Genomic DNA, 22,671 nt, shown 5'->3' with positions numbered 1-22,671 from the left:
CAGCATGACTATGTCATTTTTAGTTGAAAAACTCTTTTTGAGTAAAAATATTTGTTTTATTGGTGCTGTTTTTAGAACACTACCAATACATACCAGAAACCATATCCCCTAACACAATATTCCCTTCTGTGCGATGCTTGTTACGCTACCCTCTGGTGCCTCAAGATAAATCAGAGAATAAATTTCATCAGGATGATTACTAAAGTATATAAAACCATTCTGATCACTGTCTCATACATCCGTAAAATATGAAGCACACGGGATTTAAAATGTAGAAATACATAATACCAAAGCTGTTTTCTTTAAATTGCTAACTTCCCAACTTTGCAATTTTGGCAACATTTCCGATGTTCTATATTTCTGCCTTCTGCTTTTTCGTGGAAGCAAGTAATGGGTAGAAAGAGAAAAATACTTTGGAAAGCCAAAAGCAAGGTAAAAACTGATTGCCAAAAGGCTTGTTTGATGATGGTGCTATTTAAAAGGTACAAAATATTATGCTGTGACTTGGGGAAGAATTAGAGGTTTGTACTGTTTCTTTCCACTAGTCTAAAATTTCCTACTTCCAACCTGACGTCATCTCTTTCTCCTCCTTACCACTTTTTCTTCCGTGTGTGTGTGTGTGCGTGTGTGTGTGTGTGTGTGTGTGTGTAGACAGAGAGTGAGAGAGAAAGATACAATGCAGTTGAAAATCAGAGAAAGAGAGCAGGATGAAGAAAGAGAAAAGAGGCCAGGCATGGTGGCTCACACCTGTGATTCCAGCACTTTGGGAGGCCAAGGCAGCAGATCACAAGGTCAGGAGTTCGAGACCAGTCTAACCAACATAGTGAAACCCCATCTCTACTAAAAATACAAACAATTAGCCAGGTGTGGTGGTGTGCGCCTGTAATCTCAGCTACTCAGGAGACTGAGGCAGAAGAATCATGCGAGCCTGGGAGGCAGAGGTTGCAGTGAGCCAGGATCATGCCATTGCACTTCACCCAGGCAACAGTGCGAGACTCTGTCTCAAAATAAAAAAAGAAAAGAGAGAGAAAAAAAGAAAGAGAGAAGAGAAGGTTAAACTGTATCACTTGGTTCTGCTGGACTGAAATGTTGTAACCAAGGCCACATAGAGCATGCCCCTTGAAACAAGAGGGCAAGAGAGCCATGGTGAGGACAAAGCATTAGGAAATGGCACACAGCCCTGGTTTTAAGCATGGCATTATCTATTAATCATAAAAATTCAGCAAATTTAAGTTTTCCATTTGTAAAAGTTTAGGATCTGCTAAAGAAGCAGAGTGAAAGAAAATCAGCATCTATGGCAGTCACTCAGCCACATCTCATGAATTTCATAGCAGCAGTGAAACACTACCCACACAACAGCCCTGTGTTCTGGGATGCTGTCACCTTACCTAATTTCCATCACTGATCCTGAGGTAGACAGATGTGGCAAGAATAGGAAGATGAACGTGGTACACAGTGAAGTGAGGCCCTGGTAGCCTGCAAGGTCGACACCTTCAGACCTTCACAAGTCCACTTCTCACTCACTTTCTGCAGATATGCACGAAAACTGTTTATAAGAATACTCAATGACTCAACATACTTGGAGCCAAATAACCTACCTACTTACATGCTTTATTTGTAACATCTATAAACATACAATCACTCATAACACTACTGTGTTTTTGGTAAATTGCTTTCAGTAATACCTTAATGACTTGCAATAGTTTCATTGATTTCATAAATAAAAATAATGTGAATTGAAATTCTAGTTCATAACAACTCTGGTTATTTAAATAAACTTTTGCATAATTCACACAATTCTGATATAAAAGCCTCTACAGAAATGAAACAGACAACAGAAAGATAAGCAGCAAATAGTAATAGCTAAATACCTAAAGCTGATGTCCCACAAAAGGTGAAGTTCTATAGATGGAATGTAAACTAATTAAGTAATGTCTTTGGCCTAGAAAAGAAATACAATAATAGTTTGTTATTTTAGTTATTTGGTTATTTTTAATAAATCTGTTTCTTAGTCAAGTCACCTAATCTTCTTTAGTATCAATTTTTCTATCTGGGTTTCTGCTTATATATATCTGTAAGTAGAGATGATGATAATGACCAAATAGAGTTATCATGAGGATAAAATAGAGTACCTTGCACAACATAATGGGTACTTGCTAAATGTGACTTCTTTCAGCACTAAATGCTAATATTCAACTTATCTGTTAAAAGGGAGAAATGAAAATCTCAAAGAATTCTCCTTATATAAAGATATGAAAGGGCCGGGCGCGGTGGCACACGCCTGTAATCCCAGCACTTTGGGAGACCGAGGCGGGTGGATCACGAGGTCAAGAAATCGAGACCATCCTGGTCAACATGGTGAAACCCCATCTCTACTAAAAATACAAAAAATCAGCTGGGCATGGTGGCGTGTGCCTGTAGTCCCAGCTACTCAGGAGGCTGAGGCAGGAGAATTGCCTGAACCCAGGAGGCGGAGGTTGCGGTGAGCCAAGATCGTGCCATTGCACTCCAGCCTGGGTAACAACAGCGAAACTCCGTCTCAAAAAAAAAAAAAAAGATATGAAATAAGTTTACCAGAGTAAACTTGCCAAAAGGTCAAAAAACTCTGCCAAACCAGGAAAGGAAGATAATCCAATGCCATAGATTTCCAAAATTTGAAAACCTGACAGCCAAGAAAACAAATGGTGATTCCAGAGCCCAGTAGAACAGAACATTTTGTAAGGCTCCTGACACTATCCCCAGAACCCACGTGACTTTTTTTTAAGTGCAACCACAAAATTAAACTACACTGAATTTATGGGTTCAAAAGAAATGCACTGCTTTGTGAGATTCCACTTCAGCTCCCCTAATTAACTAAACGTCTAATCATTTTTACGCCATACTTTAATCAAATGATTCAATCATCCTCCCCTTATCTATCACTGTTAAATGGAAAAAAACAGAAACTACTCTAGGTATATTAAACAGAAATTAGGTAAGCAGAAAATCCTAAGAGGGGCTGGAAGAGTGGGCGTAAACAAGGCCTACATCTGTGCTGTTGGATCATCATGGCTACAATTCAGAGCAGAGACAACTGCTGCTCCCGCCCCCAACACAACTGCCTCTCGACACCAACAAAGCTGGTAGTACCTGAAATGCCCTTCCACAATTGCTCCTATGTCTTTGTTTTAGACAGAGCCGCAAGAAAATGACCTTATACTTCTCTTCTACTTACCAACATACATGTGAGTGCATCCCAAATCCTGGCTATATAGGAGGCGTGAAATGTTGTCTGAAACTTTTCAGTCTCTGCTGCGCAGGAAAACACCAATGAAGTTGGGTAAATCTACAGCATATTTCACAACAGTTTCCTTGCAATGGTATAATACAATGGCTGGCCCTCATGATCAATTTCGCTTAGCCTAGGCCAGCATTGTGTTCAAATTTCAGTCGACAATCTAGCAAGCTACCACTTGAGCTAACACACGGAATCCAGAAACTCCAGGAGGACGCTATTAGTCCGTTTTCATGCGGCTATGAAGAAATACACGAGACTGGGTTATTGATGAAGAAAAGAAGTTTAATTGACTCACAGTTCCACATGGCTGGGGAGGACTCAGGAAACTTATAATCATGGCCAAAGGCACCTCTTCACAGAGCAGCAGGAGAGAGAATGAGTGGCAAGCAAAGGGCGAAGCCCCTCGTAAAACCATCAGATCTCATTAAAACTCACTCACTAGCAGAAGAATAAAATGGAGGAACACACCCCCACAATTCATTTATCTCAGCCTGGTCCCACCCTTGACATATGGGTATTATTATAATTCAAGGTGAGATTTGAGTGGTGACAAAGAGCCAAACCATATCAGATACCCAGATCAATCAGCTTTGCCCAACCTAAAGCTATATTTCTACTTCCTGGTCTAACACTTGTAGAAACCATTCCCATGCAAAGTCCTTGGGTATCTGCTTAACATAGCAAAATCTTTTGGCATGTCAGTTTTCTCTTTCTAAGTTCAATTTGTGTTCTGCAGCATGCTGGGCTCTGACTCCAGTTATAATAGGTAGAGAAGAAAAGAAGCCTGGTAATGAAAGGGCCTGAGGAGAGTTGGGCAACTTATTTACCTCAGGTAAAATAACTCTTGTGTGTCCTCAAATAACCTACAACCAACCTCATCAGACAGGGAAAGAAAGCTGCTTTTGCTTGCAAGGGAGATTTGGTGGGAAGGGGATTTAGAGTGGTCAAATTCAACTGAACACACACAAATGTCCCAGGGTAATTCACAAAGTCTCTTGCCAATCAGTGTTCTAATGTTCACTTAAAAGGTATGACAACCTGAGCACGGTGACTCACATCTATACTCTCAGCACTTTAGGAAGCCAAAGTGGGAGGATCACTTGAGGCCAAGAGTTTGAGACCAGCATTAGCAACACAGAGAGACGCCCATCTCTACAAAGATAAACAATTAGCTGGGCATGGTGGTATGCACCTATAGTCCCATCTGCTCAGGAGCCTGAGGTGGGAGGATCCCTTGAACCCAGTAGTTTCGGGCTGCAGTGAGCTATGATCACACCACTGCACTCCAACCTATGTAACAGAATGAGACCCTGTCTGTAAAACAACAACAACAACAAAAGTTTTAATGATATGACAAAATGTGAATCCACTTATACTGTAACTTAACAACCCATAGGATCAGATTCTGTATAATGTAGGGATATATCGGTCCTGATCTAAGGCCACAAGAGATAAAAGATCATCTGAGGGTAATTCTATCACCCAGGCTGAAGTACGATGGTGCAATCTCGGCTCACTGCAACCTCCACCTCCCCAGTTCAAGCAATTCTCCCACCTTAGCCTCCTGAGTAGCTGGGACTACAGGTATGCATCACCATGGCTGGCTAATTTTTGTATTTCTAATAGAGATGGGGTTTCTCCACGTTGGCCAGGCTAGTCTTGAAATCCTGACCTCAAGTGATCTGCCTGCCTCAGCCTCCCAAAGTGCTGGGATTACCAGCATGAGCCAGCGTGCCCAGCTGTTTCCTTTCTTTAATTGCTCCAGAGCTATTTTTTTTAGCAACCCCACTTCACAACCCTTGAAATTTCTCATTCTTATCCTAATTTATCATAGCAAGCACTTCACTGGAGCCTAGCCTTCTAAAGTCACATCATTTCAGGAAGCCATAGCAATAATTTAAGTGACTTCTTTTTATCACTATGTACCATTAATTATGAGAGTTCCATGTTCTAATAATAACATGATTGCCATTATCTGTAAAAAGAACCGGAATAGATAACCCATCCAATGTTTCCCTCCTTGAGAGTCTGTTATCTGTAACCCCTTCTGGAAGGAGGAAACAGAAACCACTTTAGATATTTTTAGGAAAAAGAAGCTTAAGAAAAAAATATATTTTATGTAGGAAATATGTGTTTGTAGAATCATTTTAAAGGCTGCAGAAGCAGGAGTCAGAGGTGGGGGACACACCACTGTAGTGGCAAGCCCAAGATCAAGAAGCATCTGCTGCCGTCGCCACTGCTACTGCTAATCATCTCTTTACACCCATGAAACTGGAACCCTGAAACCAGCTGCAGTAACTGCCCTGACTACCACTTGATATCCGTGAGGCTGGTGTGTACAAGCTTCAGGTCTCAAAAGAGTGCATCCAATTGGTAGAAGCTTCTCTATAACAAGAATCCTAGCTGCTTGGGGTCTGGAAAACATATATTTAAGTTACCAACTTTTAAAGAATAAGAAAGTATTCTAAACTGGAGGTAGAATAGAGGAGGAGCAAACATTCACAAAAGACACAGGAAGTTTTAGTCTCAGGAAGTGTGAGCCTCTATTTGGCTGTAATATGGTCAATCTTTCACAACTCCTCCTCCTCTTGTTTCTCTGCCTAACATATCAACTGATGCATGTGTTTAAGGGTTGGGCAGACACCTTGAACTTGTTCCTGGGTGTTTAAGGGCTAGTATTTGCTGGTTTCTGGGGTATTGCCCCTTGTCCACGAAGTTCCTGGTGGCCCGCTACAGTCCCATGCAGAAGTCTGCAGTGGCTCACGATTAATAATCCCAGCACTTTTTGAGGCCAAAGCAGATAGATCCCTTGAGCCTATGCATTCAAGACCAGCCTGGGCAACATGGCAAAACCCCATCGCTACAAAAAAAAAAAAAAATTAGCCAGGTATGGTGGTGCACACCTGTAATCCCAGCTACTCGGGAGGCTGAGGGAAGAGGATCGCTTTAGCCCAAGAGGCAGGGGTTGCAGTGAGCCGAGATCATGCCACTGCACTCCAGCCTTGGTGACAGAGCAAGATGCTATCTCAAAAAAAAATTTTTAATTTTAGAAATCAATGCTAGACTTAATACTAACTTACAGAAATAGGACAAACTTTCATAACTTCACTCTCTGTTGATTTGTTTGGACATCCTTAGGGAGTCCTGGAAGCATTCAGACAAAAATTTAGAAGGTCTAGAGAAGATCACAGAGAAACCCCTACCAAGGGAATGAAGGCTCGTACCATGTGCAGAGACCTCCAGAGAAACTGCTTCGTCATCCCTGTTCACTAGTCCACTCTGTCACATGCTTGGCTGCATTGTGTCTTATGTTTAACATTAACTAGAAGATCATCAGGAATATTGTGAGAAAAATTGTCTTCCTTTTATCCTACAAATAAAGTTTTCTGTTTTTTTTAAGTGACATAGGGGTTTACAATATAAATGAGAAAATATATGTATAAGCACCCAGAGAATAATCACTTTAGATACCATGGTACCTTTCAAAAAAGAAAAAAGAGATCATCCCAGTCATGTTTTCTTTCTTTCTTAAAAGTTAATCAGCCGGGCACAGTGGCTCACACCTATAATCGCAGCACGCTGGGAGGCCGAGGCAGGTGAATCACCTGAGGTCAGGAGTTCCAGACCACCCTAGCCAACATGGTGAAACTCCATCTCTACTAGAAATACAAAAATTAGCTGGGCGTGGTGGCAGGTTTCTGTAATTCTAGCTACTCAGGAGGCTGAGGCAGGAGAATCACTTGAGCCTGGGATGCAGAGGTTACAGTGAGACAAGATGGTGCCATTGCACTCCAGCCTGTGCTACAAGAGCAAAACTCCATCTCAAAAAATTGAACTAATATAAAATAACATTGAAAAGTTAATCATCATGGCCATCTAGCCATGTTTATACCTCTCCAACATAGTTTTAGAGATTGAAGAAGATTTAGGGAAACATAATTATTGTAAAATTCTAAGAACAGTGTGGGGTATTTGGATATGTCAAAAATGCTACTTCTTAAAATGTTTTCAAAGTATTACTTGCTTCAGGAACACATACAGTGTTTGTTAAAAATGAAGAATAGATGGAGCTTGGTGGCTAATGCTTGTAATCCCGACTCTCCGGGGGGACTAAGGCAGGTGGATTTGAAGCCAGGAGTTCAAGACCAGCCTGGCCAACATGGTGAAACCCTGTCTCTACTAAAAAATACACACACACACACACACACACACACACACACACACACACACGCACACACAAATTAGCCAGACATGGTGGCAGGTTCTTGTAGTCCAGCTACTCAGGAGGCTGAGGCAGGAAAATCGCTTGAACCCAGGATGCGGAAGTTTCAGTGAGCCAAGATCGTGCCACAGCACTCCAGCCTGGGCGACCAAGCGAGACTGTCTCAAAAACAAAAACAAAAAAACACTGGAGAATAGCTTTGTCATAATTTACTCCAAAAAAAATTTTTTTAATCAAAAGAATTAAATTAAATTTAAAATGGAGACTAGGAAGCCCATCTCAGACCTATAAAATCAGAATCTCCATGTGGCGGTCCATAAATTCACATTTATAGCAAGGTTCCAGATAATGTTGATCTCACCACATTTGAGAACACTGGATTGTTTTAAAGAGAGGACCTATTTTCCCACAATATACCAGAATATTTCTATTTCTTGAACTTTTCTGTTCTCTGATTTTTATTTCAGGAGACAACAATGGATGGTCTCTGCAATTTGACAAATATTTTGCCAGTTACTTCAAAATGACTTCCCCATATCCCTTTGAGGCAGAAAAACCAGAATGTTGTAAGTAATTGGAGCAGTTATTTTCTTTTCCATGAGTTCATAAGATACCATTGTTTAAAAGTTTGATTCAACATTTAAAAAAAGAGATTGCATCTCAACCTGGAAATCACTTTTAATTAAAGAAACCTTAAAAATTTGTAAGAGATCAATTATAGCTTTCTAATTGGAAACTCTATTAAAGATACAGCCTTCACTAGGATAATTTATTTCAAAAAAGACTCATGGATCTTAACTGTGAAAGTAATAAATTGCATCAGATACTGTTGTGAACAAAATCAATGTCAGTCAAGGATGATATTTTATGAGTTCTCTTTTTGCAATCACAATAAAATTTGATTTAAAGAAAAAAGAGAAAATAGAGCAGAAAAGCTGTTTGGATTTTAATGTTTGCCAGGAAAAAATCTTCTGAGCTGCAAAACCCTTATTCATTATAAACTGCTATGTTTAGTCATACACCAAAAACTTACAAAAACACTGGAAGGGTGTGATGGGTATAAACCTGAGGGTTAACTATAATATTTTAGATTGGAAAGATCTATGAAAATAACTCCTCTTAAATAAATTTTGTCGATTCTAATACATTATGCAAATGTAAATCTGTGCCTTGGAGCTGTCATTTTAACACTAGCTTTTCAAAACCTTGGTTAAAAAGCAGGGCATAGAGGAAGAAATCCTTTGCTATATTATTTTTCTGTATGTTCTACCACAAATTGTAAAGTCTAGCTTTTTGAATTTTTAATATTGTCTTCACTACTTAAATGAGTTTAATCAAAAACTACTAACAATCCCCTATTTAAGGGGATAGACGACTCTGTTGTGAGACTCACAGGGTACTCAGTAACCTGTCTCAGCATCATGCCATTATTTAGAGGGAAACCAAATAGTTTGCTCATTAAAAAGCTAAAAATCGGCTGGACACAGTGGCTCACACTTGTAATCCCAGCACTTTGGGAGGCTGAGGTGGGAAGATCTCACTTGAGTCCAAGACTTGCTTGAGCCAAGACCAGCCTGGGCAACATAGTGAGACCCCAGTCTCTCCAAGAAAGAAGATTAAAAATTAGCTGTGATACTCCGGAGGCCGAGGTGGGAGGATCTCCTGAGCCCAGGAGTTCGAAGCTGCAGTGAGCTGTGATTGAGCCACTGTGCTCCAGCCTGGGCTATGGAACAAAACCATGTCTCAGGGCTAAAAAAAGAAAAGCTGAAAGCTTTTGGGAAAGGAAAAGGTTAATAGATATAATTTAACTGATAATTTTTAAAATAATTAAGTATGTCATCTCAAAACAGTTTTTCTATTATATATTGTTTTCATTTTATTTCTTAATTTTTAAATGAATCTTTTAATACCTCACCTTGTTCCCAAAAGGATTTTCAGCAACTTGCTATTAAAATATTAAAATATAGCCACTAAAAGGCTTAAACCATTAACATGATATAAAAGGCAAGAGTTAAGTGGTGAATGGAAAGCAAATGACCAAAATAAATTATCTAAGAAAATCCTCCCAGAGAAAAGTTCAGTGACTTCATCCAAAGCATAGTTATGAATTTCATAGCCATTAAGTCCAAGAGATAAAATAATGCATTATGTTAGCTTTCATAGTTTGTAAAGCAAAACAAACAAATGGGGAAAAACCAGATCAAATCAGCAAGAGAAATATATTTTTGCCTGGTCCTGCACCCCGGAAGACATTTGTCACAAGTATAATTACATAAAAGGAATGAAGCTATATAATAAAGGCTGTGTACAAAAATACAGAAGTAGTTTTTTTCATCAGCACTTAACAAAAACAAATACATTGTTTAGAGTTCTTTAAAGACAACTTGGCGGGGAGTGCAGCAAATAACTAAATTTATTTTTCAAACCTGAAAACAGTATAAAAATAGAATGGCAAGTGTGGTGTAAAACTTGGGGGTAAAATTTAAGTTAAGGTTCCTGTGTCCCATCTTATTTAAAGCAGATTATAGGGACTTATTGGAAATTAAAATGAGCATAGCTTATAATCATTTTTGATGAGATAAAATAGTGTGAGGAATTCACATTGTTAAAGTCACCTTTCAAGAGCAATATCATGGAAAATACAATATCTATGATGAGCCAATAAATTAACAAAATTTAAGTTTAAAGGATTTGAACAGTACAGAGATTTGGAAAGAATTGCTCACTCAGCCATAATTTGACCACTCAGAAGCTGCCGGCGTTAACTTGCTACTGCATTACTCATCTTTTTATTTTAACATAGTTGAAATTTCCTATACAAACTATTTTCATCAAATTTTCAATTAGCATTTCATCATAATCAGGTATCTATATTACTATAAGATCTTTTAAAATATACCATGTAATAGTATATTTTGTAAATGACATAATTTCCTTAATCATTCCTTGGCTGTTGGGTATTTATGTGTTGTTTTTAAATTTTTCTCCATTGCAGATAACCCTGTAATCAACATACACGGATTACTTTAGTCTCTCTCTATATATATTAAAAAAAAAAAAAAAGTACTGGGATTAAAGCTAATTTCTCTGCCCTCCATTTCTGCCCTTCCTACTCTAATTCTCACGAACTTCATCTTCCTTCCCAACCTTCTCCATCCCATCCCCACAACATACACATAGACTCACATATTAGATGATATAATTTTTTTTTTTTTAGATGGAGTGTCGCTCTCTCACCCAGGCTGTAGTACAGTGGCACGATCTCAACTCACTGCAACCTCCGTCTCCTGAGTTTAAGCAATTCTCCTGCCTCAGCCTCCTGAGTAGCTGAGATTACAGATGCCAACCACCATGCCTGGCAATTTTTGTATTGTCAGTAGAGATGGAGTTACACCATTTTGGCCAGGCTGGTCTTGAACTCCTGACCTCCGGTGATCCACCCGCCTCAGCCTCCCAAAGTGCTTGGATTACAGGCATGAGCCACCACCCCTGGCTAGATATGATTTTAACTCAAAGAGACAGCATCGGTTTTCAGACATCCATAACCAAAATGAGTACTTGCAACTATATCACTGTTTTAAAGTTCTTGGCAGATGCTCTGTTTACATGAAACACTACATCTAAGTTATGGTCCTGATCTCTTGTAACCCTATAAAGAAGTCTCTGGAGACATTTGGGAGGAGAGAAGGAACACATGTCACTCCATATCTGAGCAAAAAAACCTCCTCATAAACAGTCATTCACTAGGGTCTCTGCTTGGCCATGGGGACACTTGCCTGCTCTCTGCAAGTTTCCCCATCAAGGTCAGAAACTGGAAGCCAACAAGCAGAAAATTCTCATAGACAGTTTTGTTTGTCCACTATTATTTTTAAATTTTTTAAGTTAGTTAATATCAGTTTTTAAATAGGTAGTTATATATAAAACGTTGTATTTCTGGCTTCTTTGAGGAAGTTGGCAGACATAGCTACACGTTTCTATTCTAACAACGGCAGCAGATGGGAGCAGCTGTTGCACTCAGACATCTGGACACAGTCCACATCGACTTCGCCTGACCGCTGGACACATCTGAGTCTGTAACCTCTGCCGGGTAGTTTAGGGCTCCAGAAGTAAATATGGAGGGGAAACATTTCTCATTGCTCTCAGGAATTGTCCATTCCCCATCAGAGCAGGAATTAAACTATATTTATTATCCTAAATAATAATCTCAGAAGAGAGATCCAAGATGGCTGATCACTAGCAGCTCAGGATTGTAGCTCCCAGTGAAAGCGCAGAGAAGGAGAGGACGCCACACTTTCAGACGAATCGTTGTTGCTCACAGACCACGAGATTCCCAGAGGAGGAGCCCCATGGGTCGTCAGCATGACTCTTGTGGCCGGCATGGTGGTTTTGCCAGAGCCCCGGCGCCGCGGTTCTTGGTGCAGAGTAAACGGGACTGGGTCCCCTTTTGGTCGACGTTTGGACCTCCGGGAAGGCAGAGTCACCCGTTCAGCTGATTGAAAAAGGGACTCAAGAAGAAAGCCAGACCGGAGATTCCCGGGCAGAAAAGCACCAAGAATCTTAACGCCACTGTTTTGGCCAGTGCAGTGGGTTGCTCAGATGTCGGCGCTGGGAATCAACAAGTTGGGCGTCCACTCAGAGACCTAATTTGAAAGTCGGTAATTACAAACACGACAGGTGGATAAATTTACAATGATGAGAAGAAACCAGCGTAAAAAGGCTGAGAATACTCAAAATCAGAATGCCTCTCCCTCTACAGGGGATCACAGTTCCTCATCAGCAACAGAACAAGGCCTGATGGAGAATGAGTGCATTCCAATAACAGAATTAGGCTTCAGAAAGTGGATAATAAGAAACTTCTATGAGTTAAAAGAACATGTTCTAGCCCAATGTAAAGAAACTAAGAACGTTGAAAAAAGGTTTGATGAAATACTAACGAGAATAGACAATTTAGAGAGGAATATAAGTGAATTAATGGAACTGAAGAATATAATATGAGAACTCCACAAGGTATGCACAGGTTTTAACACTCAAATTGATCAAGCAGAAGAAAGGATACCAAAGGTCAAAGACCAACTTAATGAAATGAAACAAGAAGACAGGATTAGAGAAGAAAAAGTAAAAAGTAATGAGCAAAGTCTCCAAGAAATATGGGACTGTGTGAAAAGACCTAATTTACGTTTGATAGGTGTACCTGAATGTCATGAAGAGAATGAATCCAAGCTGGAAAATATTTTTCAGGATATTATTCAGGAAAATTTTCCTAACCTAGTAAGGCAGGTTAGGAATACTCAACTCCAGGTAATACAGAGAACACCACAAAGATATTCCTCAAGAAGAGCAACCCCAAGACACATAATCGTTAGATTCACCAGGGTTGAAATAAAGGAGAAAATTCTAAGGGCAGCTAGATAAAAAGGTCAGGTTACCCATAAAGGGAAGCCTATCAGACTCACAGCAGATCTCTCAGCTGAAACCCTACAAGCTAGAAGAGAGTGGGGGTCAATATTCAATATCCTCAAAGAAAAGAATTTTCAACCCAGAATCTCATATCCAGCCAAACTAAGCTTCATAAATGAAGGAAAAATAAAATTTTTCACGAACAAGCAAGCACTCAGCGATTTCATCACTACCAGGCCTGCTTTACAAGAGCTTCTGAAAGAAGCACTACACACAGAAAGGAACAATCAGTATCAGTCATCCAAAAAACTTACCAAAAGGTAAAGAGTATCTTCATAATGAAGAATCTACATCAACTAATATGCAAAATAGCCAGATAGCATTAAATGACAATATTAAACTCACAAATAATATGAATCCTAAATTTAAATGGATTAAACGCCCTAATCAAAGACACAGACACGCAAATTGAATAAAAAGTCAAAACCCATCGGCACGATGTATCCAGATCTATCTCATAAGCAAGGACACATAGACTCAAAACAAAAGGTTGGAGGAAGACTCACCAATCAAAGGGAGAGGAAAAAAGAAACAGGAGTCATAACTTTCGTTTCTGACAAAATAGACTTTAATAGTAACAAAGACTAAAAGAAACAAACAAGGACATCACATAATGGCAAAAGGATCAATGCAACAACAGGAGTCAATGATCATAAATATATATGCACCCAATATAGGAACACCCAGATACATAAGACAAGTTCTTAATGACTTATAAAGAGACTTGGACTCCCGCACAATAATAGCGGGAGACTTTGACACCACATTGTTAATATTCGACGGATCAACGAGATGGAAAATTAACACGGACTTTTATGATTTGAACTCAGACCTGGAGCAAGTAAACTCAGTGAGTATTTATAGAATTCTTCACCCCAGGTCCACAGAACATACATTTTTTTTGGTATCACATTACACCTGTTTTGAAAGTGACCACATAAATAGAAGTAAGTCACTCTTCAGCATTTGCATAGCATTTCACAGATTTAAATGAAATATTGGTTGGCTGTTTGTTTGTTATTTTCTTCCCTTATCCATTCCTGTCTCCGCTGTTAAGTACAATTATCGGCATAAAAGAGGTTTTAAATATCTATTTTTAGATTGCATTCCAGCCTGGGCAATAGAGCAAGACTCCTGTTCTCTCTCCCCCTTTCTCTTTCTCTTCTTTCTTCGCGGCCCTCCCCCGCCCCACTCCTCGAGACTCCCTCCTCCTCCCCCCCAAAAAACAATAATAATAATCTTATTATTCTTTTTAACTATATGAATACATCATTGCAAGTCTCTAATAGACTTTAGATTTATTGACTCACATCCTAACACTATCGCTACAGACCCACAAGATAGCCAAGGTCATACATTTCATTCTCCCTCTCTTTCCAACATCCAACATCAGTGAAAATAGAATCCTATGCAGAAAAAAACATTCACTCCCATAAATAAACTTTTATTCATCCTTTACCCCTATTTAAGCCAAAAGAAGATTTTTTTTTTTTTTTTTGAGATGAGTCTTACTCTGTCGCCCAGGCTGGAGTGCAGTGGCACAGTCTCGGCTCACCACATCCTCTGCCTCCAGGTTTAAGAGATTCTCCTGCCTCAGCCTCCCGAGTAGCTGGGATTACAGACGCCCATGACCACACCTGGCTAATTTTTGTATTTTTAGTAAACACAGGGTTTTACCATCTTGGCCAGGCTGGTCTCACACTCCTGACCTCAGGTGATCTGACCGCCTCAGCCTCCCAGAGTGCTGGGATTACAAGCATGAGCCGTCGTGCCCAGCCAAGAAGATCTTTTTTAAAAATTATTTGAAGAACTCCTGATTTTAAAAAAAAATCTATAGACACTATCATTTGTTTTTAGTTCTCCTCAGTCTTGCTAGATAAAAGTGATTTTTAACTTTAAAGGTTTTGATTATGCTAAATATTTTTAAACGGCAGTTCTAATATGAACATTAAGCCTCATCACACATTATTATGTCAATCCTTAGTGGTATAAGAGCAGACAATTTCATTCATTTTGCAATGAATGGAGAATAGTCTGCTATTTTAAAAGAAGTGCATGAGCTGGTAAGTGTGTGTTTCCAAATAGTAATGCTCTATCATTATTTTAAGGTTAATTAAAAGCAAACTTTGGAACCTTAATTTAAAGCATTGCCTAAATTGCTTAGGTAACATATGATATGCTTTTGTATTACATGATTTTCTCATAGCTTCTCATTTCTTTCTTTTCATTACACTCCTCTTCCTGGTCCCTCACTGTTGTCATGCCTTGCCACTTCCCTTGACTCAGTGGTCGGTTCTGTGCCACTGCAATGTCATTGCCAAGGTCTGGAGCTTGACTGTGATGAAACTAATTTACAAGCTGTTCCATCAGTTTCTTCAAATGTGACTGCAATGTAAGTAGAAAAGAATTGCTTCATCCTGACAGCCAGATAGTACCGGGAAAGTTGTATTATAATTAAGACCATGTCATTTTTAATAATGTATTTTTATTCAAAGATGATGTCATTTTTCCTAGGTCAGGTATAATAATGACTGATATTTATTTTGTGTTTATTAAATGCTAGACCTTTCCTTAAATTATTCTTTATATTAACTTATTAAACCCCTTATAACAATCCTGTGAGGTATGGAGTATCACCATATTTCATGTAAACAAAAAAAAGTCATCAATTTCATGTGCTACCAAAGAAAAAATGGCTTCTAAAAAAAATTATGATTATTTCATTCTATTTTCAGAGAAAAAAAATCAGAATCCTTCTCCACTACTTGTATCAAATTACTAGAAAATCCAAATCAAAGGATATTCTGATGCAGCAAATTTCATTTTTCATTTTCCCACAAATAAGATTTGAATCCATTCTTTAACAATTCAACCAACATTTGTAAAATAAAGAACAGAGAGAGAAAGCTGGAGGAATGGAGGGGAACAAGGCAATGGCTAACTAGAGAGGGCATGCCCCACACAGAGGGTGACTCATTTAATTGAATTAACTGCCATTCCATTTGAAAAATTGTCATGATCTAATATACACATACATACATAAAGACATGTGGGCAGAAAGCTGTGACCTACCAGCTTTCAACTTCTGGTATACAGAAAAAAACTGGGACCAGGCCCTTATAAATGATTGTCTACAAGAAGGCAAGGGAGAAGGAGTCAAACATGACTCCCAGGTTTCTGTTCTAAGCAACAGTGTGATCTGAGAATAGGGAAACATGGTGGCGGTAATTAAGATTGGCACCGGGAAGATTTCTTTTTTCAATTTGAGATTAACAGGTCACTCAGTGGAAATCTCCAACAGGCATTTGGCTATATAGGAATAACGCTCTGGAGTTTATGTCTACAATATTTAATTTTATTTTTTGTTTTAAAAACAGCATTCTCTTGTGCTTTTTGTTGCACCACTAGATTCCAGCTGTCCATTTATACTTTTCTCTGCAGAACACTGGCTTGGACTCATACCTAGTCCCAGTCTGTTTGTTCAGTTCCATACAGAAAAAGAGCTCTATGCTTTACAGTAAATACATTAAAAAGTAAATATTAAATTTCATTAATGAGTTATTTCCAGACCTTGAGTTGGAACTATTATAGGGAAATCTCAGAAGTGGACTGAATCATACATAAGAATCAAAGAAGCCAATACTCCAAGAAATGTTTATTGAAGTCAGGATTTTTTAAAGACATTTCACGTAAATGCTAATGAACAAAACAGGAAAACATAGATTGATATGATCATTTTTACATTGTTCTAGCTTGCTAAACACTAACTTTGACTATTTGAGACTTGACTTTAAGATCCTGAAATTTAATCACTAGAACTATATGAGCTAATACTAAGAACTTTCTTTATAAAAACTAGAGCTAGTTTTGACAATAATGATTAAACTAGGCAGTTTCTCTCTCTCTCTCTCTCTCTCCCTCTCTCTCTCTCTCTCTCTCTCACACACACACACACACACACCCTCTTTGACTGTGTGAACAATCAAAGTTGCAATGTCAAATTTTAAAATATAAGAATTTGTTATAAAGTATTTTGGTTTATTCTATTCCATGAGAATAACAGCATCTATCTCTTTCTATCCCAATAGGATATTATGAAATATAGAGAATGTTATTTATAAAAATATTTTATGTCATTTAGAAAGAAGTAACTTATAAATCCTAGGCCTTGTTAATAAAAACCCAACCTTTGAAGTAACGTTACTTAGAGGTGTTTCAAGCCTCACTTTCCTCTATAGTACCTCTCCTCTTTAAGCGCAATTAACCTTTTCCTCATGGGTTCTCCCATAGAACCTCCTTTAAGTATACTAAACATTCTTGCTTGTACTATGGTGATTCAGGTCCTATTGTCTACTTGAAACAGGAAAATACCGTGCGCTCCATGGGGCCTATCACCCAAAGTTCCTAACAGAACCTAATAATCCATACATAAATGTTTTTTAAATGAATTTATAAATAAACACAATAAAAACAAAAGAAGTTGATTGCGTCTTTAGCTCTGGACTATAAGATTGATGTTATTTTTGAAAGAAAATTCTCTATATATAAAGTATAATTTGTCCAAATAGAGTATAAACTTCTTAAAGGCAGGTATTCAACATGTGCAAATAGCAGGGATTCGACACATTTTTTGAGATAATGAATGAATGAATGAATGAACACATTTTTAAAAACACACTGCACTTTCACCTATATCCTTAAATCAAACTCAATTTTTTTTAACACAGGGTCTCACTGTGTCCCCCAGGCTGGAATGCAAATGTGCAATCTCACTGTGTCCTTGACCTCCAAGGCTCAGGTGATCCTCCTACCTTAGCCTCCCAAGTAGTTGAGACTCCTAGCATGCACCACCATGCCCAGCTAATTTTTTTAATTATTTGCAGAAATGGGGGGGTCTCACTATATTTCCAAGCTGGTCTGGAACTCCCAGGCTCAAGTGATCCTCATGCCTCAGTCTCCCAAAGTGCTGGAAGTACAGGTGTGAGCCACCGCGCCCAGGCAAATCCAAATATTTAACAATTTCTCTTTGCACAATATAAACATTTAAACAGGACATAAAGCAGAATTGGAATCTAAGTCAAGTCAGAATCGTTAGCAGAAAAGAGATCCTCAATTAGTTAATATAAACAAGGAAAGAATATTTGGTGACAGCCAGCAACTAAGAGTGACTTCAAGAGGGAATTACTTGTTAATCAGCCTTTGGTATTATTTATTTAAAAAGCCATTAAGTGTCTGATACGTGTAGTCTAGAAAAGTGATTGTTAACTTTTTTCTTTCATTAGTGTTTCCCCTTCCCTCAGGGAACCTTTTTAGAATTTTTTTTTTCCTATTTGTCCCCTCCTGTGAAATTTTTTTTTTTTTTTTTTTTTTTTTTTTTTTTTTTAGAGGTTTTGTTTCTTTTTTGTTACCCAGGCTGGAGTGCAATGGCGCGATCTCGGCTCACCGCACCCTCCGCCTCCTGGGTTCAGGCAATTCTCCTGCCTCAGCCTCCTGAGTAGCTGGGATTACAGGCACACACCACCATGCCCAGCTAATGAAATTTTAATGCTACAGATATACGGTCAGGTGCAGTGGCTCACACCCGTACTCCCAGCATGATGGAAGGCCAAGGCGGGTGGATCACGAGGTCAGGAGTTCAAGACCAGCCTGATCAACATGGAGAAACCCTGTCTCCACCAAAAACGCAAAACTTAGGTGGGCATGGTGGCACACACCTGTAATCCCAGCGACTCGGGAGGCTGAGGCAGGAGAATCACTTGAACCCCAGAGGTGGAGTTGCAGTGAGCTGAGATAGTGCCACTACACTCCACCCTGGGTGACAAAGTGAGTCTCAAAAAAAAAAACTACAGATATACTATATATTTTCTTGTGTATATCTGTGCATTATACACTTAAAAAGTAAGACTTTTCTTTTTCACTTCTTAAGAACCAATTCCCACTTTCACTGAGAGTGCATGGTCTTCTGGACTCTAGAACAGTGTTTCTTAAATTAGACTCCAAAAATGTGTTCTGAAGAGTCCGAGAAACTTTTTTTTAAGAAGGATTCATCACCAAGTTTAAGCAACACTGCTTCAAAACCTAAACATTGTTAGTGCTTGTTGTATAAAACTGTCTTAACCTGAGTTAAATACCTCCAGACAAAGCAGTATGTTGCTCGCTTAGTATCTGCTCCATGGTACTATATAACGATAGTAACAATAATATCATATTATTAGATACCGTCTATTCCAAATCCCTCCTTTCACTGTTAAAGAGACTGACTTGGAAAGGTTGTATGTGATTCATGCAAGGAACCACAGCTACACTGTTTTTTTTTAATTGTTATTATAATTGTTTTATTTATTTTGCTTTTACTACATTACATTGCTTTTCTAAAACAAAAAAATTAAGGGCTTGGGACTTTCCAGTACAACCACAATTATGTGGATCTGCTCTGTCAAACTGCTTACTAAATTGTTATACAAGAGAAAATCTTTCTTTACAACTTCTTAGAAGTTGAAATGGGATCACTTATTGAACAAAGATGATGCACTTATAGGTACCAGTTGATGGTTTCCTTTATAACAGATTTTAAGGTGGTAGAATGTGAGCAACGAAATATTGAGGAATACAATATTTAATTGCTTGAGTGTGTTTTAAACAGAAAACACTGTTTTTATTGTCACTCAGGGACTGAGATGCCTTTGAATGCCTGTTAAATAAAAATAAGAAAGAAAAACATAACTGAAAATCAATTTTTTCAATTTTATTTTTTAACATTTTTGGTCCAAATTACAAAGTCATCACCAAAATTTAAGAAAATATGAATAGCTTTAATAAAACCAACAACTAGACCTAGTTCAAGTGATATGATAAATATGAGAGAGACATCATGAAGCAAATGTTTCCTGAAAGCCAGTACTAAATAGTTTGCAATTATCCCTATTTTTATAATTTAAAAGTAAAGGAAAACAACTTTAAGAATGAAAATTTACATTTATTGCAGGTCACTTCAGTGGAACTTAATAAGAAAGCTTCCTCCTGATTGCTTCAAGAATTATCACGATCTTCAGAAGTTGTAAGAAAATATTTAATTCCTGGTATTAAAATTAACGAATGTTTTTGGCATATATCTTGCTTCCCACTTCTGTGAACACCAATACTGTTCCACTGCTTATGTCTAATCCCTATTCAGGGAAGCATTTAGCTGTGAACTGGAGATTTCCATGTAATATTTTTTTTTCCTGAATAATTCTAGAAACCATTCTAGAAATATCTCAGACATCTATCCCCAAAGGAACTGGAACATGTGTGCTGTGAATGCCCCTACCATACTCCCCCAAAATGGAGATACTTAGAAGCTTTTTCCCTCTGCATTATTCTAACATGAAACACCTCAATGCTGCTTTTTTTTTTTTTTTTTTAAATTTTACTTTAGGTTCTGGGTACATGTGCAGATCGTGCAGAGTTGTTGCATAGGTATTTACATGGCAAGTTGGTTTGCTGCCTTCATCCCCCGTCACCTATATCTCCCCATGTTATCCCTCCCCTACCTCCCCACCCCCGCTGTCCCTCGCCTAGCCCCCCCAACAGACCCCAATATGTGATGCTCCCCTCCTTGTGTCCATGTGTTCTCATTGTTCAACGCTCACCTATTAGTGAGAATATGCAGTGTTTGATTTTCTGTTCTTGTGTCAGTTTGCTGAGAATGATGGTTTCCAGATTCATCCATGCCCCTACAAACGCATCATTTTTATGACTGCATAGTATTCCATGGTGTATATGTGCCACATTTTCCCTGTCCAGTCTACCATCGATGGGCATTTGGATTGGTTCCAGGTCTTTGCTATTGTAAACAGTGCCACAATGAACATATATGTGCATGTGTCTTTATAATAGAACAATTTATAATCCTTTGGGTATACACCTAGTAATGGGATTGCTGGGTCAAATGGAATTACTATTTCTAGATCCTTGAGGAATCACCACACTGTCTTCCACAATGGTTGAACTCATTTACACTCCCATCAACAGTGTAAAAGTGTTCCTATTTCTCCACATCCTCTCCAGCATCTGTTGTCTCCAGATTTTTTGATAATTGCCATTCTGACTGGCATGAGATGATATCTCAATGTGGTTTTGATTTGCATTCCTCTAATGACCCCTGATGATGAGCATTTTTTCCTATGTTTGTTGGCCTGATATATGTCTCCTTTTGAAAAGTGTCTTTTCATGTCCTTTTCCCATTTTTGAATGGATTTGTTTTTTTCTTGTAAATCTATTTTAGTTCTTTGTAGATTCTGGATATTAGCCCTTTGTCAGATGGGTAGATTATGAAAAATTTTTCCCATTCTGTTGGTTGCCAGTTCGCTCTAATGATTGCTTCTTTTGCTGTATAGAAGCTCTGGAGTTTAATTAGGTCCCATTTGTCTATGTTGAGTTTTGTTGGCAATATTTTTGGTGTTTTAGTCATGAAGTCCTTGACTATACCTATGTCCTGAATGGTTTTGCCTAGGTTTTCTTCTAGGGTTTTTACGGTGTCAGACCTTATGTTTAATTCTGTAATCCATCTGGAGTTAATTTTAGTATAAGATGTCAGGAAGGGGTCCAGTTTCTGCTTTCTGCACATGGCTAGCCAGTTTTCCCAACACCATTTATTAAACAGGGACTCCTTTCCCCATTGCTTGTTTCTTTCAGGTTTGTCAAAGATCAGATGGTTGTAGATGTGTGGTGTTGCCTCTGAGGCCTCTGTTCTGTTCCACTGGTCTATATCTCTGTTTTGGTACCAGTACCATGCTGTTTTACTTACTGTAGGCTTGTAGTACAATTTAAAGTCAGGTAGTGTGAGGTTTCCAGGTTTGTTCTTTTTACTTCAGACTGTCTTGGCTATGTGGACTCTCTTTTGGTTCCATATGAAGTTTAAGGTGGTTTTCTCCAGTTCTGTGAAGAAGGTCATTAGTAGCTTGATGGGGATAGCATTTAATCTATAAATTACTTTGAGCAGTATGGTCATTTTCACGATATTGATTTTTCCTGACCATGAGCATGGAATGTTTTTCCATCTGTTTGTGTCCTCTCTTATTTCCTTGAGCAGTGGTTTATAGTTCTCCTTGAAGGGGTCTTTTACATCCTTTGTTAGTTGTATTCCCAGGCATTTTATTCTCTTCATAGCAATTGTAAATGGGAGCTCGTTCTTGATTTGGCTCTCTGTTAGTCTGTTATTGGTGTATAGGAATGCTTGTGATTTTTGCACATTGATTTGTATCCTCAGATGTTGCTGAAGTTGCTTATAAGTTTCAGGAGATTTTGGGCTGAGACGATGGGGTCTTCTAAATATTCAGTCATGTCGTCTGCAAATAGAGACAATTTGACTTGGTCCTTTCCTAATTGAATACCCTTTATTTCTTTTTCTTGCCTGATTACTCCAGCTAGAACTTCCAATACTATATAGAATAGCAGTGGTGAGAGAGGGCATCCTTGCCTAGTGCCAGATTTCAAAGGGAATGCTTCCAGTTTTTGCCCATTCAGTATGATATTGGCTGTTGATTTGTCATAAATAGCTTTTATTATTTTGAGATATGTCCCTTTGACACCTAGTTTATTGAGATTTTTTAGTATAAAGGGCTGTTAAATTTTGTTGAAGGCCTTCTCTGCATCTATAGAGATAATTATGTGGTTTTTGTCTTTGTTTCTGTTCATGTGGTGGATTACGTTTATAGGTTTGCGTATGTTGAAC

The 22,671-nt window shown here is 38.4% G+C and overlaps 1 protein-coding gene across 1 annotated transcript in view; it reads left to right on the top strand.

The window, feature by feature from the left end:
- RXFP1 (relaxin family peptide receptor 1) overlaps positions 1 to 22,671 on the top strand; it is a 155,879-nt gene that overhangs the window by 74,498 nt on the left and 58,710 nt on the right. The window contains exons 3-5 of the mRNA XM_032248564.1: positions 7,967 to 8,065; positions 15,243 to 15,348; positions 19,942 to 20,013. Coding sequence (XP_032104455.1) covers positions 7,967 to 8,065; positions 15,243 to 15,348; positions 19,942 to 20,013 — 277 coding nt within the window. The remainder of the gene's footprint in view (positions 1 to 7,966; positions 8,066 to 15,242; positions 15,349 to 19,941; positions 20,014 to 22,671) is intronic.

The sequence above is a fragment of the Sapajus apella genome, unplaced genomic scaffold (genome assembly GCF_009761245.1).
Source record: "Sapajus apella isolate SASKATOON/1434 unplaced genomic scaffold, GSC_monkey_1.0 scaffold67, whole genome shotgun sequence".
NCBI lineage: Eukaryota > Metazoa > Chordata > Mammalia > Primates > Cebidae > Sapajus > Sapajus apella.
This window is presented reverse-complemented; position numbering and strand designations above follow the sequence as displayed.